This window comes from Emydura macquarii, unplaced genomic scaffold (genome assembly GCF_026122565.2).
Source record: "Emydura macquarii macquarii isolate MOO-44397 ecotype Brisbane River unplaced genomic scaffold, CSIRO-AGI_Emac_v2 contig_3008, whole genome shotgun sequence".
NCBI classification, from domain to species: domain Eukaryota; kingdom Metazoa; phylum Chordata; order Testudines; family Chelidae; genus Emydura; species Emydura macquarii.
In genome coordinates, this window is record NW_027133145.1 from 1 (window position 1) to 26000 (window position 26000).

General features: G+C 54.9%; 2 protein-coding genes and 1 pseudogene across 2 annotated transcripts; 2 read left to right on the forward strand and 1 right to left on the reverse strand.

The window, feature by feature from the left end:
- Positions 1-6: 6 nt before the first annotated feature.
- LOC137141159 (killer cell lectin-like receptor subfamily B member 1B allele C) lies at positions 7-3442 on the forward strand (the record flags this gene model as incomplete). Its single annotated transcript, XM_067529988.1, has 4 exons — positions 7-67; positions 1926-2080; positions 2569-2681; positions 3319-3442. Coding segments are annotated over 4 exons (453 nt in total), but the record flags the coding sequence as incomplete, so codon positions are not given.
- A 3030-nt stretch (positions 3443-6472) lies between these two features.
- Positions 6473-12376, forward strand: LOC137141160 (killer cell lectin-like receptor subfamily B member 1B allele C). The gene is made up of 6 exons (XM_067529989.1): positions 6473-6557; positions 7828-7926; positions 10199-10387; positions 10873-11027; positions 11498-11610; positions 12253-12376. Exons 1-6 carry the CDS (start codon positions 6473-6475, stop codon positions 12374-12376), a joined length of 765 nt encoding a protein of 254 aa, XP_067386090.1.
- A 2092-nt stretch (positions 12377-14468) lies between these two features.
- On the reverse strand, positions 14469-18757 carry LOC137141158 (C-type lectin domain family 2 member D-like; annotated as a pseudogene).
- Positions 18758-26000: the final 7243 nt, after the last annotated feature.

Sequence of the window (26000 nt, forward strand, 5' to 3'; positions counted from 1 at the left end):
CGGCTGCAACGCATCCGATCCCAGCTGACCCAAAGTCTGTGCCACCCGGCCCGGCCCGGCCCAGCAGGTAACCCTGGCTCGTGTGTCTCTGAGCTGCCCTCCGCCCCGGGTGCTGCCCGTGGAAACCCAGCTGCCGTCCCAGGCCAGGGGGCTGGTGCAGATGTAAGCGGGGGAATGTGGGGAACTTCCCTTGCTTGGACACTGCCCCGGTAGAGTTGGCTAGCAAAAGGATCTGAGTCCCTGCTCCCACTCTCTTTACCCAGAGGCCCCACCTGACCTCGAGGGCTCCCCTCCCGCTCCCCTGTGTGGTGGGATGCCTGTAACCCCGACAAGGCTGGGCCCAGGATTCCTGGGGTTCAACCCCCAATCTTGCCGTGGTCCCTTAGGGCAGGGGTTGGGTGTCCCCACTCCGGGTCTAACTCCGCGCTGGGTGTTTCCCTGACCCACTGATCAGTGCACACACTGCAAAGCAACACAATGTGTTACACACACAGCAACCAAATCAAGTATACAATAAGAGGAGAAGGGTGAAAGGCAAACCCCCAGCACTGCCCCTGGCCCGGGGCACCACACACAGGGTCTGTGGGGCTCACAGTCTGTCACACGTCGCAGACCCACTGTCCAGGCCCTGGCTGCGCTGCAGGGATGCAGAGTCAGCCCCTGCTCTGCCAGGAGCCGCACACTCCCAGAGTCCCCTTCGCTCTGCCCAGCTGCTCACCACACCCGGCTCCAAACGGCTCCTGCCCCAGCTCCCTCTGCTCCATGCAGCTGTGCTTGGCTCTGGGATGCCCCCTGTTCTGCTGCTGTGGGTCGGGTCAGCTCGGCTCCATTCAGCTTTTCTGTGCTCCTCTTCCAGCTGCTGCTGCTTTGTCCTTAGCCCCCCTCAGTTCTGCCCCAGCCATGCAGCTCCAGCTCACACCCAGAGCTGGGCTTCCAGCACCCTCCTGGCTCCCTCATTGGCCTGCCCGCCCTGTCAATCAGGCTGACCTGAGCTGGCCTCTCCCCACTGGCCCTGGGGGCTGTGTCTGTCCCAGGGTCCTGCTTCCTCCGGAGATGCCAACCCAAAAGACCCGCTAAGTTTCAGTGAGGGGCTAATAGACCCCTTACACAGGGCAGGGACACGCCGCCCCCTGCTGGCTGCACCCACCTACCCCCCCCCCCAACCCCACTCGGTGCCCGTCTGTCACTGCAGCCGCCTGGGCTGGGGCTGGGCGTGGGGCTGGACCCAGACCGTGTGGGGCAGCGACATCTAGTGGTCGTGCCAGGTACATACAAGTGGGGACCCCACGGGCGGGTTTTGAAATAATCCAGCACCGGGATGGCCACGTTTGCAGAGCGGCATCGGGTCCCAGCGGAGAGACTGTGCCATGGACTCACCGTCCCTCCCCATCCCCTGACAGCCCTGGGGTCCCACTTCCTCTGCTGGGCTCCCCAGCCCCTGCCTCCCCTCCCTTCCCCCCCATACCCGGCTAGATTTCCACTAACACGTCTTCCGTTGTCCTAGCCCCTTCTATGCCGCTCTGACGTGTAAATTGGCTTTGCAATGGACGAAGACACCCCATGAGACTCCCCCCTGCACGGACCTCCCTAGATGATGTGAAGCTGGGATAAGGGCCCTGCACCCGCCCTGCTCCCAGCCCCCTGTGTAGGGGGCAGCTTGGGGGTGTGGCTAGAGCGCAGTGCACTATGGGTATTCTCTGCTTCCCAGGGCCCACAAGGCAGCAATGGATAAGGCAGAGCAGCCCCGAGGCTGCTCTAGCTGACAGCAGGAGCCAGGCAGGGGCCTGCACAGCCCCAGATTTCAGGCAGCACAAAGGGGATTTAAACCCATTTTACCCCCATCCCCTGCCCCAGCCGCAGGAAGGGGGTGGCTGGGACTGAGGACCAGGGCGCTCAGAGCATTAGTGACGCTTCTCTCTCTCCAGTGGGCTCCGGGTGCAAACTCTGCCCCTCGGACTGGCGGCTGCTCGGGGACAAGTGCTACTGGGTCTCCAGAGACAGTAACACATGGAGCGAGAGCCGCGCCGACTGCTCAGCGAGGGGCTCTCAGCTGCTGGTGATCCGGGACCGGGAGGAGCTGGTAAAGGGGCGATAACATCCCGCTGGAGCTGCCCCTGCAGGGATGGGCCCTGGGAACAGAGGCCAAGGGGCTCATTCAGATACATTTTCAGGCTTAGATTTTCCTGGCTGCCTAGGGTGTTTGGACACTCCATTCCCATTAACTGTTAATAACAGGGTGTCCGAACCCATTAGGCATCTTTGACAAGCACAGCCTAAATCACTAGCCCAAGGATCCGGGGGCGGAAGGGGGGAGGAGGGAGGACAAAGGCGGCTTTAAGCCATTGTGAGCCTCCCCACTCAGTGTGTGCCAAACGCAGCTCAGCTGGCATGGAGGGGCTGGGTGTGAGAGAGCGAGGTATGTGAAGGGAGGGATGGACAGACAGCTGTGCATGGGGATTGCCAGATGGACACGACAGCCTATAGTTGTGGAGCTGACATAGATGCAGACTTGGGTGTGCAAGACCAGAGAGTTACACTCACCAGCTGCCTGTCGCACGCTCACTGCAGGAGTTGCTGAAGGACCTGACCCAAGGGTCAAAGCAGTTCTGGGTCGGACTGTCCGTCCCCTCCCCGGAGAAGGCCTGGGCCTGGCTGGACGGCTCCCAGCTGAATCTCACCCAGTGAGTGATTCCTTGAGTCTAACACTTTCCCTCCCCTCTGCGGGCGGAAGGGGCCGGGGGAGGTTTGGGGGAAGGTCGGGATCCCAGTGGGAGCCGGGCTCAGTGTCAGACGATGCTGGGACCCAGGAGGGACCCAGGGGGGCCCAGCTAAGAGGGGGGCTGGGCGGGAGCAGACAGGGCCGTGGGGCAGGAAGAGATTTGTGCATCCCTCAGTGCAGAGGTGGTGGCTGGAGACCTGGGGCCAGGCTGGAGCAAAGGGGCCAGGCCAGAGCCCTGGGGATCCTCTGGTGCATGGGGCAGTGGAGGAGGGGAGAACAGAGCATCCAGGGAGGCAGGAGGGGACCGGGAGGGGGCAGCGTCTGCACAGCCCAGTGGAAGACGCGGAGCAGGAGAGGGGGTTGGGCAGCATCTAGCGCAGCAGGAGGATGAGGATGGAGCAGATCCCTGGGATCTGGGCAGGGAGAGGCCCTTAGAGACCCCGGCCAGGCCCCTGACAGCAGTGGAGAGGGAGCAGCCCCCCAGGGCAGAGCTGGAGGAGAGGCCGGCCGCGGATCCTGTTAGAGCAGAGAAGAGCCGCCAGCGACTGAGTGTGATCGACCCACCCGCGCTGACAGGGGCCCTCTGCTTTGTCCTGCAGGTTCCCGGGGCTGGGCCAGGCTGAAGAGAACAGCTGTGGGACGGTGAAGTGGAATCAGATTCGTTCGGACAGCTGCAGCTCTGCATTGCAGTGGATTTGCCAGCGAGACGCCATCCCGCTCTGAGCAGGGCATCGATGGCCCTTTAATACTGGAAACGGGCCCTTCCTTCATCAGTAAAATGCTCATGAATGATCTTTTGCCCTTTAAAATAGCGCCCGTCCTGTGAGGATCTCAAAGCACCGCTCAGCGCTGTCAGATTCATCATCCCCATTCCGCAAGTGGGGAAACTGAGGCACAGAGCGGGGACTTGACCTAGGTAGGGCTGCCCGGAGAGTCAGCGGCAGAGCTAGGAACTGACGTCTCGACACCGGACCCTCAGCCTGGCTGCTCTGACCCATGTGACCCCACTCTGTGCCTAGAGCTAGGAGAGAACCCAGGAGTCCTGGCACTGCTGACAGTGCTGGTGCTACCATGGGACGCCTGCCCCGTCTCAGCACCGTTGTCTCAGGCTCTCGGCAGACTCAGGCAGCGTTGCTGGGGCAGTTACGCTCGGGGCAGCTCTCAGAGCGACGGGCTCAGCCTCTCAGCAGAGGGCCGTGCCAGTGGTATCCATAGAGGTTTAAGGGCAGAAGGGCCAATTAAATCATCCAGGGTTGCCTCCTGTATAATACAGACCATTCAATTTCACCCAGCTACCCCTGTCTGGAGCTGAAGAACTTGTGTTTGACTAACCCAGACAGGCCTCCAGGATGGATCTGAAGATGCCAAGAAAAGGAGCCTCCCCCGCCTCTCCCAGCAGTTTGTTCCCATGGTTAACCACCCTCTCATAAAACTCACCACCAAGAATGCCCCCTCCCGACAAGGCCTGGCGTTGCAGCATGCTGCCTCAGTTTCCCCCCTCTTCGGGGTTTTGAACCCATTTCAGTCACGTCCTGCTCCAGATTCATTGACCAAGACACACAAATCTTCTTGGTCCAAAGATAAAATCCTCAGGGTCCAAACCGGACTGTGTCCAACAACTGAGAAATCCTAGGCAGAGCTCCCCTGTCACCATGAAAACTCCTCTTCCGGGCTCACCTTTCCCAGATCCTTAACAAATGCGACACACACAAATTCAGCCCCCTCCTTGTAGGGCATCCCTCCTGCACCCTGGGCTCTGCAGAACCTGCCCTGCTCCTATCTAAGCCCTGTCTCCCAGGGCTCCTTCCTGGACACTCTTTTTCCCAGCAGATTCCCACTCTCTGATCTCTCTCCTCCCCCTGCTTCCTGTCCCCCCTCCTTACTGACACCCAGCTCTTTAAGGGGACCCCGGTCCCTGTCTCAGCTGCATTTGGTTAATGATCCCTGCATTTGGTTGGCCCAGGCTTCTGATCCTTAAAGGGACAGGCTGTGTCCCTACTATTAAAAATTGGTGCCAGCCCCCAGCGAAGCATGGAGACACGATGCTACCGAGGTGTAACTTCCACAGGGCCCTTCACACTCAAAGTATTTTGGTTGTTGGGCCTTTGGGGTTTTTTTTAAGGGAAAATTCACATTTTTCCAAGCGAAGCCCAATACATTTAAGGGAAATTTGGTAAAATGGAAAAGCCGATTTTCCATCAAAAACCAGTCTCGAGGGATCCGTTCTCCCAGCCCTATGCAGAAAGTGTCGGTTTCCTTGGAAAAATGTGCGTTTTCACTGGGAATCCGGAATAGTGAAAACTTCTCACCTAAACTCCCTCCGCGCCCCTCCAAAATCGGTCAGTTGGCCGCGTTTGGGGCTGAACGATGGTTGAGGGGCCGCACATTTTCAGAGTTTTGCAGCTGGAGCAGGAAAGGTTCAGCCTGGTGCTTCTCTTGCAAAGCCGGCGGCTGGCTGGACAGTGCGAGCTGTGTGAACGTGCTGCGCTTCCTCTTGAAAGCCTCTGGGCGGAAGTGCTAACAGAGCGGGCTGACTAGCTCGAACGCTAGGGCTTTGAGTGGTTTAGAGCGATAGGTCCTGGATTCGGGCCCAGCTACGTTCACTCCCCGGCATTGTTGTTACCACAGAGTGTGTGAATCAATAAAAGGCGTGTGAAAAATCCATTCGACTCCCGGTCTGTGCACGGAGGGTGGGATCTGACCGAGGGGAAAGGGACATTTATACTGAGTGGGGGCTAAAACACAGCCCGGAGCGATGTCCTTCGGAGCTGTACACTGCCTGTGAAAAGGGGCGTTTGATCTGCTGGCGGAAATGACAGGAGAATGAGATCTAAAGTGATGGTTGGGAAAAAAGAGGCTGGCCGTGTGGTTACGCCTCTGGACTGGGCCTTGAGGCCAGGCTGCACTTCCTGGCTCTGCTACTGGCTTCTTGTGTGAGCTTGGTCATGTCTCCGAATGGCTCCGTGCCTCAGTTTCCCCATGTGGCTCCAGAACCCCTTAGGTTGCATCAGGGCTCCCCAGCAGGCCCCAATGAGTTCAGACGCCTGGGAGAGACTTTGCCCTTTTAGGGCAGCGACGCAGCCGCCTTCCCAAACCGAGCCAGCTGAGACACAACGTCCAAGAGCCCTTAGGTTAGTCTGGGAAAGCCAAGCTCAGTGTCCGTGCTGGCAGAGTCACCTGCCCCGAAGCTGCCTGGGCTTCAGCTCTCCCTGCGCTGGCCGGTCCAGTTCGTATCTCCGGGACCCGACGCCTCAGGGGTCTTGGCCTCTGTCTGTGCTGATGTTTTGGGCTTCATCATCGACGCTTCCTCCCCTGGCTCTCCGGCGCTGTCTGTCCATACGGGGTCAGTTCCGGACAGCGCATTGCCACGGACCCAGACAGGCCCACTGCCTCTGGTGCCTGCCCCAGGAGGACAGTGAACCTTTCACAGCCAGTGGCGGGGGAAACTGAGGCACGCAGCTCTTTCACCCAAATAGCACCGTTTCCACACCGGCAGGCAGATGCTACATTGAGAGGGGCTGGCTAAAGCGCCTAGACAGACGGGCTGTGCCCCTCACCCTGGCATCAGGGCGTGCCCACCATGGGCGGGAAGAGCCCTGCCGTGACTCGAGGCAACTCTGCAGCAGCAGCAAAGAGTCCCTGAGGCTGGAGGCTCTGCCCACACGGCTGCAGGCCAGCGTCTCAGCTTCCTGTGAGGTCTCACCTCTCCACACCTAGTGTGGCCCTGAGCGGCTCCTGCTGCATTCTCGGACCATGGAGGACGAGGAGGGCTACATGATGCTGAATCTGCGGCCCAAGGAGGGTGGCTCGGCTGTCCCTGCCCCGGCCAGGATCCAAGGTACTGATTTCAAATCCTGCTCCCCGCCTGCACGTCCCAGCAGCAGGGTGAGGGCTGGGGTGGGGAAGGGACACGGCCTGGCAGGGGCGGGGGAGAGTCTGGTTCGGACAAGAGCTGGGTTAGCCGTGCGGGCAGCATACGGGGCCTGATCCTTCAGGACCTACGCACGTGCCTGATGGGAGCTTTGCATCCCAGGGTCTCCAAGGTGGGGAGAGTGACTTGCCCATGGCCATGCAGCAAATCAGTGCCGCAGGTAGGAAAAGAATCCAGGAAGCCTGTTTCCTAGAAACCTTGCCTTTCCCCCGCCCATCGCCCCCCAAATCCCACTGTCCTCACAGTGTTGAGAGGGGAACCCCCAAGTCCTGAGCCCCAGATCTAACCAACAGACCCCATGTCTCACCTACAGGAAGGGAGAGAGAAGCCCTAACGCCCAGTTCTAACCCAGGACAGCCCACCCCTCTCCCAGAGCCAGGGATCCTGCCCCATGGTCCTGCTGCTCTAACCCACTAGACTCCACTCGCCTCCCAGGGCCAGGGATAGAACCCAGGAGTCCTGGTTTCCAGCTGCCCCCTACTCTAACCCATTAGACCCCACGCCCCTCCGAAAATTGGAGGCATAACCCAGGAGTCCTGGCTCCCTCCCCAACCACTAGGCCCCACTGCCCGCCCAGAGCCAGGGGCAGAACGCAGGCGTTCTCCCGATCGATACCACCCGGGCTGTAGAATTTCATGCAGCGGTACCAGAAGTGCTGGGGATTATTCTTCCTGCCCCATGAGCGAACGCTGCTGCACGTCTTTGCTTGTTGAACTGTGGGTCGTGCCTTGGATTCGGTTTGGAAATTTTCTGAGGAAATGTTTTGGTTATTTTTTTTTTCTCATTTTTAAAAACTGCCTTTTCCCAGCCTGACATTTTTCTCCGCCGAGGGCGAAAAATACTGGGAAAGAAAGGGGGGGGTTCAGTGTTGAAAAGTCCCTCATGTCACTGAGCTGCCCAGTCAAAACTGGCAAAGAAACTGCTCCCCCAGCCAACTTTGGAAATGGAAAAGGGAAATTATAAATAGAAATGGGCCACACCACAACAGAACCACCAAAGGGTGTTTTCGTCGGGAACAAAGCACCAAAAAGTGGAACATCTGAGGAAAATCAAACTGTTTTCACACAAGTTCCCAGTGAAAGACAAAAGGAGCAAAATTTTCATTGACAAATTTATGGGGGGAAATAAGTCCTGAGCTCGATTCTGATTGTGTTTTACCGAACACCGACTCTTCCAGGTCCTCCTCTGAACCCCCAGAGGCACCGGCGGGCTCTGTGCGCGGTGTGTGTTGTGATCTGTGTTTTGGTGGTAACTGTCATAGCGCTGGGGATATGGGGTAAGTGCCAAAAGCTGGGTGTTCATTTGTGCGTTTGCATAAGTGTGTAGCATGGCCTCCCTGGTCTTCCACTGCTGGGTAAATTCCGTTGTAGAAAAACAGCCTGACGCTGTTGACAGCCTGACTGAAATATAATGAGAGAGAAAGACAGTGTGTGTGTGTCTGTGTGAGTGAGTGTGTGTGTGTGTGTGTGGATAACTATATGGATGAGTGTGTGAGGAGACAGACAGGGTGTGTGAGTGTCAGTGTGAGGCTAGACAAATCCAGACTTACACTAGAACTGGATAAAAAGTAGGGAAAATTTTATGGATATAAAAAAAACCTCTTGTCACCCTCCATCCCAACTTAAAAACCCCAAACCCTACGTTTTGAAGATTCAAAATTAAAAATGAAATTAAAAATGGGAGGCAGTGCAGAGAATGATGTGAGTGTTTCATCAACATTTTTTCAACCAACTCTAATACCGGAGCTGATTTTAAAAATGGCATGAAACATTCGCAAAGAAAAATGAAGGTTTTGCCGAACTGATGCGTTCCTAGTGGAAAAAGTCAATGAATCAGGTCTAACTGAGATCAGGCCCCGTTGTGCGGGCGGCAGCAGAGACACACAGCGAAAGACAGACCCTGCCCAGCTGAGATCAGGGCCCCATTGCGCCGAGCGCTGAACAGACAAAGTGAAAGACAGTCCCTGCCTCCAAAGAGCTCAGTCTTAATAGACAAGACAGAGAAAGCAACAGAGAAGATGTGATTTACCCAAGGTTATACAGCAGATCAGTGGCAGAGCTGGGATATGATCCCACATTTCCTGGCTCTCAGCCCTACCCATTAAATAATGCTGCCTTTCTGTTACCTGCACTGGATCAGCTCCAAGGTGACTGGCCAACACCACTAGCCGGGCGTTTCAAAGGGGCTGTTGACATTTCAGAATTTGAAACATTTCCACCTGCTTGAAAATCTGGGTGCAAGCAGAAATGATCCTTCTTTCTCCCCTAGCTTTTCCGCAGCACTGGGCATTTCAGAACAAAGATCCTCGACTCACAATAATTGGGAAATGCGGCTGGGCGATACATGGAGAAAGACAGCAGCAAAATGTGGCTGTGAATTGTTTCCCTGCTCTCTTGTTCCCATCGACACGCTGACATTTCAGGCGGAGCCGGCTTTCGCAGCAGGAGCTCACAGGCATCCCAGGCGAAGGCTGGCCTGGTGGTTTGGGTGCTAATCGGGGACCCAGGAGCTCTGGGACCAGTTCTTGGTTCTGCCACAGATTTCCCGTATGACCCAGGCTGATTTAAGGCTAGAATGCCACAGGGGTTTAGGGGCATACAGAGGGGCCTAGTGGGATGTTTTATGGAGCCCAGGTGCCTAACACCTATTGAGGACAAGGTGAATTAAGCACCTAGGGCCCATGGGAGTTAGACTCCTAAATAACTGGGCCTAGGTGCTTCTGAAAACCCCACTCGGAGCCTGTCTGCATCTTCTTTCGGCACCTTTAATAATCTGTCCCCATGATCCTCCCCTGCATCACAGGGAATGTGGGTGAGGGGCGCAGACAGCAAGCGACAGGGGCCAGAGAAGCTCTCCGACACACAGGCTGTGCCCCTCACCTTGGTATCAGGGTGGCTGCACTGGATGGGGAAGGGCGCCCATCACTGGCTGGAAGCGCTTCCGTGACTGAACCAACTTCTAGAGCAGCAGAGAGCCCCGCACACCGGACGCTCTGACCACGTCATGTCCACCCGGCTGCAGCCCAGCATCTCAGCTTCCTGTGCGATCTCACACCCCAGCCCACGCGGCTCCCGGCCCCTCCTCTCCCTGGGGCGCACAAGGCAGGACAAGAAGGGCTCCACTGTCTTGAATCTGCAGCGCAAAAGGCCAGATCAGGTGTGCCATCCTCAGCTGGGAACCCGGGCTGGTCCTCGCCACCTCGAGGCACGCTGTGCCTCAGTTTCCCCACCTGTGCAATGGAGATAACAGCCCTGCCCTGCCTCACTCTTATAGTCCAGTGACAGGGGCTGGATAACTTAGATAGAGGCAAACACCGGCTGGGTTTGCAAAGGGACCCAAGGGATTCCCAGTGATTTTCAATCCTAGACGCTTTTTTAGAACGTGCCCCTGTGGAGCTGCCCCCAAGCCCATTGCAGTCAGAGGAGAGGAGGCTGAACGGGCTTCGGGCCAGGCCCGGTGTCTCTGCATGATTCTCTGCTGGTGCTTTTACCCAGCAAACCCCGTAACATCGACCGGTCGCTCTCACTCAAACTGACGCTGCTTTGCAGTTTTCCAGCTTGTGTCCGAGAAGGGACAGACCCCGGCAGCCCCCGATAGCCACGGAGCTGGGAGCGAAGACACATCGACACCCCCTGGGAGCGGAGACACCTGCACAGCAAATTGCATCGCCCGGCTGGAACATTTCCGATCCCAGCTGACCCAAAATCTGTGCCACCCGGCCCAGCCCGGCCCAGCAGGTAACCCCGGCTCGTGTGTCTCTGAGCTGCCCTCCGCCCCGGGCGCTGCCCATGGAAACCCAGCTGCCATCCCAGGCTGTGGGGCTGGTGCAGAGCAGGGACACGCCGCCCCCTGCTGGCTGCACCCATCTACCCCGCCCACCACTGGAGGGGCCTCTCTGGCAGACGTGGAGCTAGGGTAAGGGCCCTGCACCCACCCTGTTCCCAACCCCCAATGTAGGGGGTGTGGCTAGAGCGCAGTGCACTATGGGTATTCTCTGCTTCCCAGGGATCACAAGGGAGCAATGGATAAGGCAGAGCAGCCCCGAGGCTGCTCTAACTGACACCAGGAGCCAGGCAGGGGCCTGCACAGCCCCAGATTTCAGGCAGCACAAAGGGGACTTAAACCCATTTTACCCCCATCCCCTGCCCCAGCCGCAGGAAGGGGGTGGCCGGGACTGAGGCCCGGGGCGCTCAGAGCATTAGTGACGCTTCTCTCTCTCCAGGGGGCTCCGGGTGCAAACTCTGCCCCACGGACTGGCGGCTGCGCGGGGACAAGTGCTACTGGGTCTCCAGAGACAGTAAAACATGGAGCGAGAGCTGCGCCGACTGCTCAGCGAGGGGCTCTCAACTGCTGGTGATCCGGGACCGGGAGGAGCTGGTAAAGGGGCGATAACATCCCGCTGGAGCTGCCCCTGCAGGGATGGGCCCAGGGTACAGAGGCCAAGGGGCTCATTCAGATACATTTTAGGGCTTGGATTTTTCACCTCTGCCTAGGGTGTTTAGACACTCCCTTCCCATTAATTGTTAGCAGGGTGTCCAAACCCCTTAGGCTGCTTCGACACACCCAGCCTACATCACTAGCCCCGGGATCCATGGATGGGAGACAAAGGCAGCTTTAAGCCATCGTTAGCCTCCCCATTGTGTGTGTGCCAAACACAGCTCAGCTGGACGCAGGGGCTGGGTGTGAGCGAGCGAGGTATGTGAAGGGAGGGATGGACAGACAGCTGTGCATGGGGATTGCCAGACGGACACGATAGCCTGTAGTTGTGGGGCTGACGTAGAAGCAGACTTGGATGTGCAAGACCAGAGCGTTACACTCACCAGCTGCCTGTCGCATGCTCACTGCAGGAGTTCCTGAAGTACCTGACCCAAGGCACAAGTGAGTTCTGGGTCGGACTGTCCGTCCCCTCCCCGCAGAAGGCCTGGGTCTGGCTGGATGGCTTCCGGCTGAATCTCACCCGGTGAGTGATTCCTTGAGTCAAACACTTTTTCTCCCCTCTGCGGGCGGAAGGGGCCGGGGGAGGTTTGGGGGAAGGTTGGGATCCCAGCGGGAGCCGGGCTCAGTGTCAGACGATGTTGGGACCCAGGAGGGGTGATGGGGAGCCCGGCTGAGAGGGGGGCTGGGCGGGAGCAGACAGAGCCATAGGGCAGAGAGAGATTTGTGTGTCCCCCAGCGCAGAGATGGTGGCTAGAGCCCTGGGGCCAGACTAGAGTAAAGGGGCCAGGCCAGAGCCCTGGGGATCCCCCGGCGCGTGGGGCAGGGGCGGAGGGGAGAACAGGGAAGCCAGGGAGACAGGAGGGAACCCGGAGGGGGCAGCGTCTGCACAGCCCGGTGGGGAGGGGACCTGGAGCAGGAGAGGGGGATGGGCAGGGTCTAGCGCAGCAGGGAGAATGAGGATGGAGCAGATCCCTGGGATCTGGGCAGGCAGAGGCCGTTACAGACCCTGGCCAGGCCCCTGACAGCTGTGGAGAGGGGGCAGCCCCCCAGGGCAGAGCTGGAGGAGAGGCCGGCCGCGGATCCTGTTAGAGCAGGGAAGAGCCGCCAGCGACTGAGTGTGATTGACCCACCCGCGCTGACAGGGGCCCTCTGCTTTGTACTGCAGGTTCCCGGGGCTAGGCCAGGCTGAAGAGAACAGCTGTGGGACGCTGAAGGGGAATCAGATTCGTTCGGACAGCTGCAGCTCTGTATTTCAGTGGATTTGCCAGCGAGACGCCGTCCTGCTCTGAGCAGGGCATCGAGGGCCCTTTAATACTGGAAACGGGCCCTTCCTTCATCAGTAAAATGCTCATGAACGATCTTTTGTCATTTAATATAGCATCCGTCCTGTGAGGATCTCAAAGCACCTCCCAGTGCTCAGTCAGATTCATCATCCCTATTCCGCAGGTGGGGAAACTGAGGCACAGAGAGTGGAATTGGAATAGTCAGTTACAGAGCTAGGAATTGAGCTCTCAATATGGGACTCCCAGACTCGCTGCTCTAACCCACTAGACCCTCCCCCCTTTGTCTAGAGCTGGGATAAAACTCAGCCTCCCCCACTCTACCCACTAGCATCCACGTCTCCCACCCACTCTCATTACTGAATTAGCAGGATCACTCAGAGTCAGCTGCAGCTGCAGCCCCTTCAGGTGGAGGGACCCAGCAGCGGCGTGAGATTTGGGCGGCTGGGCTGTGGAATTATCCTGAGCTGACGATTGCTGAGCTGCTGTGTGGGGAAGGGCGGACTAGTGGTTAGAGCACCAGGCTGAGACTGATGTTCTGTTCCTGGATAAGCAACAGACACCTGGGGCAAGTCCCTTCATTTCTTGGTGCGGGGGGGAGGGGGGAGGTGCAGCTCCTCCTCTGTAAAATGGAGATAATGACCCCACCTTCAGCGAGGTAGCTTGTGAGTTGTCAGGTGCAGGGTCTGTGTCTTGCTGTGTGTCTGTGCCCCATGCAGCACACCTGGGCCCTGAGCTCAGGGGGGGCAGGCACTGTCTCTCGCTGTGTGTCTGGGCAGGGTCCGGACCAGTAGGGTTCTGATCAGTGGCTGGCATACAAATAATCTTTTTATTTGCCTGATGCTTTAGGTGTAGCGAGGTGGTTGGGGCGTGTGTGTATGTAACTATTCACTCTGTGTCTGATCACGAATGGTTCCTAGGGATTGTGCACAGCCAGACAGAACAGCCCAGCTCTTTGATCTCTCACACACTGCAGTAGGATCGAGACCGACACAGTCTTTCCCAGGGAGCAGACATCAGTGCTGAGTCCTGCCTGATATAGGCAGAGATCAGGGAAAAGTCCTTTCCCGTGTGAGTGGAGAGCGTTTCCTTTAGAGGACGTCACCCTCCGCTGGTGTTTCCTCTCCTTCTGGGACAGCCCCTTCCCAGCATGCAGAGGGAAAGACGAGGAGGATGACAGGAAGACAAGAGCCACACACACACACTATCCACAGCACATTAGTCCTTGTGGGGAGGGGCGCTCACATCCCTCATGGCAGGATACAGCTGCTGCCTCAGTTTCCCTGAGGGGCTGAGAGGAGCCATTCACATGAGGACTTGAAGTTTACAAAATAAAAAGGTTTTATTTGTGATAAATAACAAAAAATATAAAACACTAAATATAAATAAAGGAGTCTCCTCACGCTCCCAGATCCCTCACTATAGGGTCTGGAAAACAGCCCGTCTCGCCTTAGAGCAGGAGTTTGTAAGTCCTTCCCCTAGGCTCCAGGGGTTCCCACCGTCAGTCCATGGCTGCAGGGGCTCACGGCACCTCCAGACACCCCTGGCAGATCACCGTGTCCAGCCACACAGCCCTTGTCCGGCTCCTGCTCGTGGCCTCTGACAGGAGGGATGCCGCAGGGTCGGCTGCTCCCCTTCCAGTATCCAAGACAAAAGCTTTCTCTCTCTGATCTGTCAGCCTGTCCCACCGCGCTGCTCCTGCACCTGCCTGTGCTGTGGTATGCAGAGCGTACGGCCCATCTGCCCATTGTCGGGGGCTGTGTGATCACCAAGGGTGAATTCAGGCCGGGGGTAGTTGCATGTGGGCAGGAAAAGGAACATGGACGAGGGCACAGCGGGAAATAAGTACAGAGGCCGTGGATGGATTTTAAGCACCAGGCTCCAAATATTATGAAACCGAAACGCAGGGGCTGCCCGCAGCCTGGGAGAGTCACGGTGCCAGAGACTCCCAGGGGAGGAGATATCGGCTGTTCCTTTCACCAGCATCTCTCTTCCTTGCAGCCGGGCCTGTCTCACTCCTCGTCAGCACCATCAAGTTCCCCACTTCGCTGAGGCAGCTTTGGAGAGCCTCGTGCAAAGCCCAACACCCGCCCCAGCCAGGTTACAAACACTTTGCTTTGCCTTCCGTTTTCTCTGCTCGTTTGCTGCAGATCCAACGTCCTTTCCTCGAGCATCTTGAACTGGAAATATCGCCCTGGTTCATAAAAGCACATTTTTCTCCTCCCAGTATCTTAAACCTGCAACAAATAATAATAAATCCATTAGAGCAGCTCCAAGTAACAGCAAAAATCCAGCTCTAAGGAATTGGCCCAAAAGTCGCAGAGCAAGCCTGGGGTAGAACCAGACTTCCCCAGTCACAGCCCAGGGCCTTAACCCCAGGGCCACTCTTCTGTTTGAAATGGGAGCTGCATCATTCACTGAGTTAACAGAACTGAGAGGGACTCACCAGTTGTTGAATTCGGTGCCGTTGGTCCATTTCCAGGGCTGGCCCGGTTCCCTGTGGAGGCCGATCCAATAGGTGGAAGGGCCTTTATAGCGCATCATGAAATCCTGTGTTACCAAAATAAAAATCAATGTGCATTACACACCATGGCAGGTGTGCACTGGATTCTCTGAGCTGCTACGCAGGGTGCTCGGCAGGTGGTCAGGGCTGGGAATTCTACACCAAGAAATGACAACCCAGACGCACAGACAACACCCACCCGCTCCATGAACTACAGGGAAATCAGTCCAGGTGTGGACATCATGCTAAGACTAGCCTGTTGTCTTTAGCAGAGCTGGTGGGAGATTTCCCATCGAAATATTTCTGACACAGGAAATGTGTTTTCTGCAAAAATGAGTTTTTCCAAAGGTGTCGATTTTGCTGAAATTTTTCACTTTTCCACTAAGCAGTGATTTTGTTTCGGGCCAGTTCAACATTTGTCTGCAGCCAGCTGAGCTACCAGGGAACCTCAAGGGAGCTGTAGTTTGGGTGACTCCTACCTCCATTCTCCTCTATGTGCTAGGTTCCCCCAGACTACATCTCCTATAATGCACCATGATTTCCCTATTGGCTGAGCCACCTCAGTGCATCATGGGAGATGTAGTACAGCCAGGGATCCCGGCACACACAAGAGAATGGGGGCACAAGGCACCCAAACAACAACTCCCATGAGGACTCACGGATGATGTTGAATGTTGAACGAGGCTGACACAAAATGTTTTGGTTTGGGTTGACAAACCAGACTGTTTTGATCTGTGAGTGTCAAAAGCAATTGGTTTGATCCAATGTCAAAACCAGACATTTTCACATGTTTCTGGAACTGAACGTAAAGTTAAAAGTTTAGTTATTTCAGCTTCTTGTCCTGATTCCGATATTTTGACATTTGTTTTTATCCTGAATTTCCTGTAGGCTGGAAATGCTGATTTTTAACCAGTTCTAGTATTTAGCAGCTGCCTGACTCAGATTCTCAGCTTCATTCCAGCCCTTTATCACTCCAGCATTTTTACCTAATCCCACACTTTTACTGAGAGTCTCCTGCTGTTTGGTGCTTTTCTTAACACGCCAGCTCCTGGAGTCAGGTGATTACAAGAGACTCTCCTCTTTCACAAGTTTCTAACCTTCATGGCAAGAGGGAAAAACTTGAACATGTGACCCCTCAAAAGTTCTGATACCAGAAAACAAATTTAAAGCCCCCAAAGCTATTCTTTTAAAGTCAATCCCATGGTTTGGGGGTTCCTGACTGCTGATTTTTAAAGGCCTGGGTTGGCAAAGCGACTCCTGTCACATAAAAGGGGCTGGAAAGCATCTGGATTCTCCTGCTGGGAATTCCCCTGGAGCAGAGGGTCGGCATTTTAGCCTGACACTGCTCCAACTCAGTCCCCAGGGCACGGGGAGGATGGAGCGTGGCTGGTGCACGCTGAGCTCAGCTGATCTGGGCTGTAGAAGTGATGGTGGGAAGTTGCCCTAAATTCAAGCAGCAGCTGGGGCCATGTCAGCCCTAGGACAAACCCAGCATAAAACCGCCTTTGTCACCCCCGTCCTGTGCAGCTCACCATTTCCTGCTGGGTGTCGATCCCAGCCAGGGAGGCCCGAGTGCAGAGCAGTAGCTCTGGCTGGAGGTCCAGTTCGCTTCATCCTCGGAGAAATAGTAACACTTCCCTAGGTACCCGACCCAGCCGTCTGGGCAGGCGGCCACTGGGCAGGCAGGAGTAGCTGGACACGGCTCACATTGCTTTGCTGGGGATGAGAAAGTAACAGGGTAGAGGTGGAGTTTGTGCCTAACCTGGTTTCCCTTTTCTCTAGGCAGCTCCCCATGGGGACTCGAATTTGGAGCCACGTTTCCAGCCCGTCTCATTCGCTGTGTGTCCAATTTTGCCTCCTGCCAGACACTGCCATTGAGACACTTGATTGCACCTGCACAACTGGCACTTCGGCACCTGCATGGCCAGGGCTGGTCTGGGGGGGAAGGACACCAGGGCCGGGTGCTGTGGGCACAAAATTGTACTTTCTAAAGCAGGCCCAGGGGGTGAGGTCGCTTATGCTATTCGTAGAGTGGCGTTTTAGCCACCAGCCAGGTGTGCAAGGCGCTGCCCGTTCTCGGGATGGACGACTCAACATTCAGCTTGCTGCTTTTAGCCATTTTAGACTTTGCAATAAACACAGACTAACTGGGCAGCTGGGAGAGTGGGGGTGACACGGTGACTCGCAGCCCTGGGTAACCAGCTGTGTTCAGGTGACACGGCAGCACCAGCCCATAGCCAGTGGGAGCCGGGCACTGGGGGTGGGGAGAGCCCAGAGAAAAGCCCAGGCTCAGCAGAGTCTGATGTGACTATTGCAGCAGGGCTGGGCTGTGGGGGGGGAGGGGAGAAGAAGGCGGGTGGGATTGTGACATTTCCAGCACGGAATGGAAGACACAGAGACGGGGTCACTGCGGGCTCCAGACTCACCTGACAGGGCAATGGGGATGATGATGATGATGATGAGGAGGAGGAGGAGGAGATTGAGAACCACGCTCAGAACTGCCCAGCGACGTGCCCCTGCTTTCAACCAAGATCGCCAACCTGCCATAGGAAAAGCCATTAATGCTCACGATGGGGCTACAGCAGGAGGGCTGGGCCCTGCGACGATGAACAGCATCAGCTGGAGCTGCTTTAAAAACAGGGGAGATTTTGCAAATACAGCAAGAAACGGAGAGAATGAAATGCAAATTTTTCATTCCAAATAAATGGAAAGTCACTTCAATTTTTTGGAAAAACCCTCAAATTGAACCACTCCCCCACACCACCCCCTTCCGGTTCCCTCTGTTTTACCCTTTAACCCTCACGCCCCATCCTGTTTTTTCATTAGTTGTCTCCACCAATCAGTTGTGTCCTGGGCTCAGTGACTCCCCCCGTTAAGCTGGGGGAGGGGCCTTTAGCAGTGGCCCATCCACTTCCCGGACTACAAATATGTGACTCTCCCATAGCCACTTGGCCAAACCTTATCACACCAAATAAGAGGAAAGTCCCCCACCGCTCTTTTTTTTTGTGTGTGTGTGTGTGTGTGTTTTTTTTTTTAAACAGAGATTTCCCCTACCCCATGAAAATGTTTCCAGTCCAAAAATGTTTATATAAAGGAAGAGAATGGGGGAGAGGAGATCCCAAAATTATAAATAAGAAATTGATTTTTCTCCTATTTTCAAACACAAAATTGCCCCCAAAACAAAAATGTTTCCATCTGAAATGAAGGTTTGCATTGTTTCACCTTGAAACCCTGAAAAATTTGAACAAAAAAAAAAGTTGTGAGGAAAAAATGGTCCTGTTCAAAAAAGCATTTTCCACCCAGAAGATGTTGATGGAAATGTGACCAGCCTGTCTAGCAGTGAAGGAGGAAGTGGAGTGAAGATGTAGGGATTTCAGCAGGGATCTCGGGATCTAAAGACATAGACGGCTCCTGTCTGAGCTAACGACTTTCAGCCTGTGGCCTGCAGAGTCCTGGGAGTCTGCAAACTGGGTCTGGGATTTCCAAAGGGGTCCGCACCCCTGGTCAATATATTTTAGGGGGACACAGATGGGAAAAGGTTGAAAAACAAACACAGCAGTAGTGTATTGCAGGGAGTAGCTGACTTAAGTGTCTCCTACATGGTCCAGCCACTAGAGGGAGACAAAAGCCATCACTTGAGTCAATGCAAGTTCTACTTGGACAGGAGAGGTGTGAGAAGACCCAAAAGAGGCGGCTCTACCTGCACAACCAGCTCTGCTGCTCTTCACACCCTCTGGAGCGATGGTCACATGAGTTGTTTCCATTTGTTTCAGTTGGGTTTCCTGGGAACCCAGAAGTGGAACTGGCTCTGTCTTCTCAGCAGGACACGACTCACTCTGCACCTTGTCTGTGTGGGAACGAGACGTGGACTCCAGAACCGGAGACATGTTCACACGTGAAGCACCTTCCTGCCGTCACTAAGGCCCTGTTCACAGTGGGTCTGGCAGTGCTGGCCCAGCCCTTCTGAAGCACAACTTCAAAGCAGCTCCCTCGATTGCGGCTCAAGTGCAGTTTGGCTACGTGGGGTGATCAGAGAAACCCCCTTTCAAATGTAATTTGATTGTGAGTTTTGCCCGAATACCCCAACCAGCCAGGCTGTGGCTGACTGTATTTGAACAAACTGAGGAATCCTTGACACTGCTTTTATCCCCAGGGTCAATCAGGTCTTAGCAGGCGCTGACCAAACCAGCTCCAGGGTTTCTGAATCATCCGTGTTTGGTTTCATTTCACTGAAGCCCCATCTGGTCTGTACTGGAGGGTTTGCCTGTGGAGAGAAGGGTCAGGGTTATTCTGGCTCAGCACATGGCCCGGCACAGCAGGGTGGTTTACAGCTGACAGAGCTAGCACTGCCCTGGTTTCATAGAATCCTGGAAGATGAGGGTTGGCAGGACCTCAGGGGGTATCTAGTCCAACCCCCTGCTCAAAGCCGGGCCAACCCCTTCTCTACAGCCATTTTCATCTGAAGGATCCCAAAGCACTTGACAAATGTAACCACATGGATGCATGTGCTGGACTGGAGTTACCACCATGTGCAGAGAGCGGGGTCAGATCCCCAGCTGGTATGAGCTGGGGCAGCTGTGTTGAAATCCCTGACCCTAGATCCGTGGCTGGTGAAGCTAGCCATAGTTCTCCTGCAGTCAATGGGGCCAGACTCCCAGCTCTGTGTCATTGTGTCTGTTTGTGCAGTTGTTACAGACACACCTGAACTGACAGGAGTGATCGCTTCCCCCTAGCCTGGAGTTTCACATGTGGATGGGTTGTTCCCGCTTCCTGCCCTTGGGGGATGCCCCATGAAGTCCCAGCACCACAGCAGGACAGAGACAGGCAGAGCAGCACCAGACACAGAGATTCCCAGCTCAGCCTTCTGACAGGGGAGCAGATCCAGAGCACCCCATGGCCCACAGCTGCCAGCATCTGTTGGTTTGGAGTAAGGGGCAAGACTCCCCTCTAGTAGACAGTGCTGGGATAAACTTTGATGGGTTGCATTGCCAGCAGATGGAGGGAAGTGATTATTCCCCTCTGTTCCGCATTGGTGAGGCCACATTTGGAGTATTGTGTCCAGTTTTGGGCCCCCACTACAGGAAGGATGTGGACAAATTGGAGAGAGTGCAGCGGAGGGCAATGAAAATGATTAGGGGGCTGGAGCACAAGACTTATGAGGAGAGGCTGAGGGAACTGAGCTTATTTAGTCTGCAGTAGAGAAGAATGAGGGGGGGATTTGATAGTGGCCTTTACCTGAAAGGGGGTTCCAGGGAAGATGGAGCTAGGCTGTTCTCGGTGGTGGCAGATGACAGAACAAGGAGCAATGGTCTCAAGTTGCAGTGGGGGAGGTCTAGGTTGGACATTAGGAAAAAGTTTTTCCCTAGGCGGGTGGTGAAGCACTGGAATGGGTTACGTAGGGAGGTGGTGGAATTGCCATCCTTAGAGGTTTTTAAGCTGAGGCTTGACAAAGCCTGGCTGGGATGGTTTAGTTGGGGTTGGTCCTGCTTTGAGCAGGGGGTTGGACTAGATACTTCCTGAGTTCCCTTCCAATCCTCATGTTTGAGGATACTATCAATTTGCCCCCAGGACAGATTCCTCCCTCACCCCCATCGGTTAGTAGCTGGGGCTTGTACCTTGCCACAGGAGGGTTTAGAGCCCTTCCCACTCCAGGTTACTTTGTTGTAACAGTCAGTATTACTCTGCATGGTCCTGTTATCCCTCTAACTGCCAAGAGCTTGGCAGGATTCAGAACAGAAGATTGACCAAGGAGATCTTGTGGCAGGGAGTTCCACAGGCTAGCTGCGCCTGGTGTAAAAACACATTCCCCCAAATCAGATTGGTATTAGCTGCCCTATGGAGGCAGAGGGAAGTGATTCAGTTCAGGTTTTGGGGGAACAGAATGAGAGCCGTTGCAAAATGGATTTGATCCCATCTACCCCCTTAGTGGAAATGCTGTGAAATGTCATTTCCATCAGTTGGGCAATAAACAAACAGATCCATCCATCAATCAAAGGTAGCTAACTACACACACCCGTCCTCTTACAACCCCTCCAGGGTGTTCGCAGATCAGTGGGGCAATGAGGGGGTGCGTAACTGCTAGTCCATGTCATTTGGACTTGCCTGAAATTCCCTGTCTGGTCTCATAACCAGGCTTGGCAGAATTCCGTTTGTCTCTTTATAATTGCAAACGGAGAACGCTGATGTGGATTTTTAAGCATTTTTTCTGCTCAGTTTCAATGTTCACAGGGGCACAAAGCGATGGCGGAGCAGACAATGATTGAATGCAGGAGACGTCGCTGTTCAAACCGGTAACGCAGCGTAAGGGGCCGGGACAGAGCAAGTGCAGCGGCTCCCCCCGCACGAGTCCCCTGGGCACACGCCGGGAGCCCGTTTCTCCCGCCCGGCCCCGCGGGTGTCAGACGCTGCCCGGGACGATCCTGCCCTGCCCGGTCCAAACGTGCCGCGCCACCGACCAGCGCCCGCCGCACCCGGCCTGGGACGGGGCCGCAACCCACGGAGAGTCGCATCCCCGCATCCCCCCCCCCCCCAGTGATCGGTGCTGCCTTCACGGGCGATTTCTCGGTGGGGTTTAATCCAGCAGCGCGCAGGGCGGGATGGGGAGTGGGGGCGGACCGGGCCGGACTTGGGGGGCTCCCTCGGGCTGTTTTCCCAGGGGTGCCCCGCGTGCCCAGCTCTCCCTGCAGCCCCTGCCTCGGAGCTGGGCGCTAACCTGGATCCCCAGACACAGCAGGGGGGAGGCAGGACGGAGCCGACCCGACTCCCCCGGAGCGGATAACCCCTCCCCCCCCCGTCTGCAGCCCCCGCTCACCTGATCCGCAGCCCCCAGCAGCTCCGCGCAGGACCGGCAGCCACGGAAGGGTTAATTCCACCCAGGTTTGCAGCGCGGCCCCAGGACCCTTTGGAGGGACAGAGAGAGACACCCCCGAGCACCACTACTATTTATAGGCAGACAGTTTTGACTCCTCCCCCCGGCTCTGATTGGCCGTCCATTGTTTTAGATTTGGCGGGAGGCGGGTTCGAACCCGGGTCGGGGGCGGCATCAATGAAATTCGAAAGCGACCAGCGGCCCTGGCCAATCCCGGCAGCGCTCGGAGCCCGAGTCACCCCCAGGCGGCTCCAGCCAGGCCCGCCCAGACTCGGGGTCTCCCCGGGGTCTGCAGCCCTGGGCAGCCCCTGCAGACATAAGGCCGCGCCCCGCAGGGCGGTGACAGCAGGACTCCGGCCCGTCTGTCGCTCCCGCCAGGACGGGGCTGTCTCCCGGGGTCCCACCCCTCGGGGCACCTGCTGGGTTCCGGGCTGGTGCAGGCAGGAAGCTTGGCAGCTTTATGCCCTGGTGCCAAGCGCTGCCCTGCCCAGGTTGCTGCTCCTGGCCCCGAGGATGAGGAGAGGGGAGGGGGGCAGGTGGGCCTGATTTTATAGGGACAGTCCCCATATTTGGGGCTTCTTCTATAGGTGCCTATGACCCCGGCCCGCCCCCCTGTCCCGATTTTTCACAGTTGCTGTCTGGTCACCCAGGAGAGGGGCAGGACAGCAGCAATGACAGTGAGCTGTTAGCTGGGAGAGAACTGCAGGGAGCAATTATTAAATGCTCTGCCTGACCCTCCTCCAGCTGGCAATGGGCTGCTTCTCCTCACCACAAAAACACATTCCTATGCCAATAGCTTCTCCCTCTAACCACACCCAGCTCCCTTCACAGTATAGATGCACAGTCTGCAATTATATGAACTGGATTAGCCCCTCCCGCCTGCTCTGATGCCTTTTAGGGACGAAGGAGAACAAACCAACTGGGAGAAGTCTGAAATGCAAACTGCCGAGCAGAAGCAGAGCCGTGGTGAAAACACACAAGACTGAAGAAGTGCAGGGAAAGCCGAGCATGGTAGTCAGATAGAGACGAACACAAACCCAGCAAAGCCAAGCGCTCTCATGTTGTCAATAGGGATCCGAGGACAACTCAACAGTTTTCATTTGTGTCAGGGCTTGTCAGGGCTGAGCCCCGGCACCTCCTGCCAGGTCAGTTATGAAGGCAAAACAATTGCATCTCTTGCATTATTAAACACTGACACCTTTTTGGTTCCAAGGGATGACAGAGAGACAGGTGTGCTGAGACCAACAGCTAAAACAGATTGCAAATCCCTCTGGATCTCTAAGGATTCTAAGGGGGGAGGAGAGGGACAGGCTTTGCTGGGCCTGGGCCACCTTAATCCGTCCTTGTGCCATTGGGCCCCGACCCATCCTGCCCACATAAACACACACGCATCTATGCCCCCGGTATTGGAGCAGGGACTTAAAACTAGATCGCCCATACCCCAGGTCACTGGGCTATAAGTGCTAATCCGGGCGATCTCTCCCTCTCTCTTGGACAACCTTTCCTCTTGTTTTTTGCAAAAAATAAAACAATTCCAGAAGGCCTCGGTTTCATCCTGGTGAGAAACTGGAATTTTTTTTTTAAATCTCAAAAATTTTCATGCAATGAGAAAACTATTTCCCACCCAGTCCTGCTTCTGCCATCTGCCTGTCAATTGACCTTTATGAAAATGATTTGATTCTTTCCCCCGACTGCTCAGATTTCCCTTAGATACAGATACCACCCCCATCACTGGAGCAGCAGACTGTCTCATGCCACCCCCTAAGGTAGAAAAGCTATCATGCTCATTTTACAGGCAGGGAAGAGAAACTAAGGAACTTTTCTAACCTAGACCCCACGGAGTCTGTATTAGAGGGGGGAACTGAACTGGAGTCTCCCAACTCTGGGCTGTAACCACTGCACCAGCCTTCCTCCCAAACTGCCCTCCCCCCTAGGGCCTAACATAAGTAACATTCAGTCCTGACTAAGGGTCAGGCCAGCAGAGGGACAAATATGAATTTCACACAGCGCCCTAGGCACTCCCAGCATGCAATTCTAGCCCGGAGGGACTTGAAATATTTGACCATAAAATCATGACACTTTTATGCATGGGAGAGTTCTTAGGTCATTGTTAGTGGTTGCTAAAATATCTGACATGTAATTCTTCTCTGCCTCTGATTCAGCCGGATTCAATGGCTATTAGAGCTTCCATGTTTGCAGGAGAAGGTATAGAAAGAGAATTTGAAGCCTATTCTCTTCCTTCCTGGACCATTTCTACATAGATTTTGTGGTTCACAGATGGCATGTACAGAATATTCAAGGCTGGGGCCCTCAAAGAGCCATAATGCAGTCACCTTCCACCAATCAAACCTTTCTGTGTGCTCCTGACAGATGTCTATATGCATTGCTACATTTGTTAGCGCAAGTATGATCTACTAGTTTTAAAAAAACCCAAAAACCCAGGTGTCACGCTGTCTGGAGCAGCTCACAGCTGTGAGTGCCGGTCTCGGGTCAGACTGTCAGAAACCAGGGCAGACACTCCCAAACTGATGGTCCAGTCTAGCATTAGTTTTCACCAAGCCAGTTCTAAATGGGACCCCTTGTATCACTGTGCCTGTCTGGCTATGGACTCACGGATCATCCCCTTCGGCTCTCCAGCCAACCTTACCACCCAGACAAACTGACTTTGTGATAATGGTTATTAAAACCAAAAAATCACCCCACATTAGGTTACTGCCAACCCCAAAGGGTCAGTCACTTACTGATTGGGTAATGCTCCGATCCCCACGGATTCTCCTGTCCTGGAGAGTCTCTGGCATGAATGCACTATTGAACCCGGACATTTACCCATTCACCATTGCCCTTTCTCCTTGGGCAGTCACTTAGATCAGTGCAAAGTTCAACTTGTCTGATTCGGTTGCATTTTAAATCACTTTGAACAGACGGACGACACTGTGCGAGGTGCCAGGCTTCACCGAATTTGGTCCAATTCATTTTCTTGCCAACCTCATTTCTTGTTTGCTAAGGGGCATCTCTGCCTCCTGGGGTTTAAATAGCGTTAGCCCCTTTGAGCCGAGCATCTAGTCAGCCATTCAGGCTCTTACAGGTTGTTCCAGTTAGAAGGAATAATTGGTCAGAGTCAGGTATTTCTTTGTAGTTTTGTTTGTTCACAAGGACCAGACAAAGGCGAGTTTCCCTGAACGCAGCAGCAATCCAGTGGTAGGAAACAACTGCTTTGCTCGTTGTTCCAAGCCACTTCCCAGGCAGGTCTGTGCCCAAAAAGCTCACCCTCTCAGGCCACATTACCAGTGTTACCGTCTGGTTGAATTTCTCCCCCTGTGATACTTCCATCTGTGCTGTGTCTCTGTGTTATACACCTAGACAAAAGCAGTTCCACCAATCCAAGCTGTAGCCTCTGCATTTGAACCCCCTTGGACCACATGCTTCAGCTCCTATTCAAGCGCTTCCAGGCACCTGTGTTTTGGGTGTTGCTGATGTTGTGATAGCCATTTATTTACAATTATCCAGAATGTGAGATGGTGGCTATGCCTGACCCATAACAAAACGTAACAACAGCATCCGTGCTGCGTCCAGCAAGTTTAATTTGTGATCATTTGTGATCAGGTCAACAGCTAGCCAAGAAGATTTCGCCTAGATCCTGAAAGCAACTATACACGTGATTCATTGTAAGCACGTGCGTGTGCTCCATGAAAGCTATGGGGATGACTTGGCTAATTAAGCACCAGGGCTGCTGGTCAGAAATTTTCCACTGAAATTGTTTTCTGTTGCAAAACTGGGTTTTGACATAACGTGATTTTTCACATAAATGTCTGCTTTCCAACGAAAAACATTTAACATTTTCATTAAAAAAACCCCCAAAATACCAAAAGAGATTCAGGATTTCAGCTGAAATCCCCAAAAAGTTGGCTGAAATCGGAGTGTTTCCATCCACAAATGCAATGATGGGTGCCTCCTGGGAGTTGTAATTCTCATGCCAGGTGCCCCCACTCTTCTCTGTGGGCCAGACTCCCCAACTAGACTACATCTCCCATGAGGAGAGACTGAAAACATTGGGTTTGTGTAGTGTGGAAAAGAGAAGACAAAGGGGCGAACATGATCATCTTCAAGAACATAAAAATTGTTAGAAAGAGAAGGGTGATAAATTGTTCTCTTTGTCCAGTGAGGACAGGACAAGAAGTAATGGACTGAAATGGTAGCAAGGGAGTGTGACCCATCCATGCCCAGGGTAGCCACCTGAGAATACCAAGATCAGGGCAGGCTGC

Bases quoted from the DNA above. Each gene is read 5' to 3' on its own strand.
- LOC137141160 (XM_067529989.1), top strand. From the start codon at position 6,473: ATGGAGGACGAGGAGGGCTACATGATGCTGAATCTGCGGCCCAAGGAG. The intron at 11,028-11,497 runs GTAAAGGGGCGA...TGCTCACTGCAG, and splicing joins TCCGGGACCGGGAGGAGCTG to GAGTTCCTGAAGTACCTGAC. The intron at 11,611-12,252 runs GTGAGTGATTCC...TTTGTACTGCAG, and splicing joins TTCCGGCTGAATCTCACCCG to GTTCCCGGGGCTAGGCCAGG.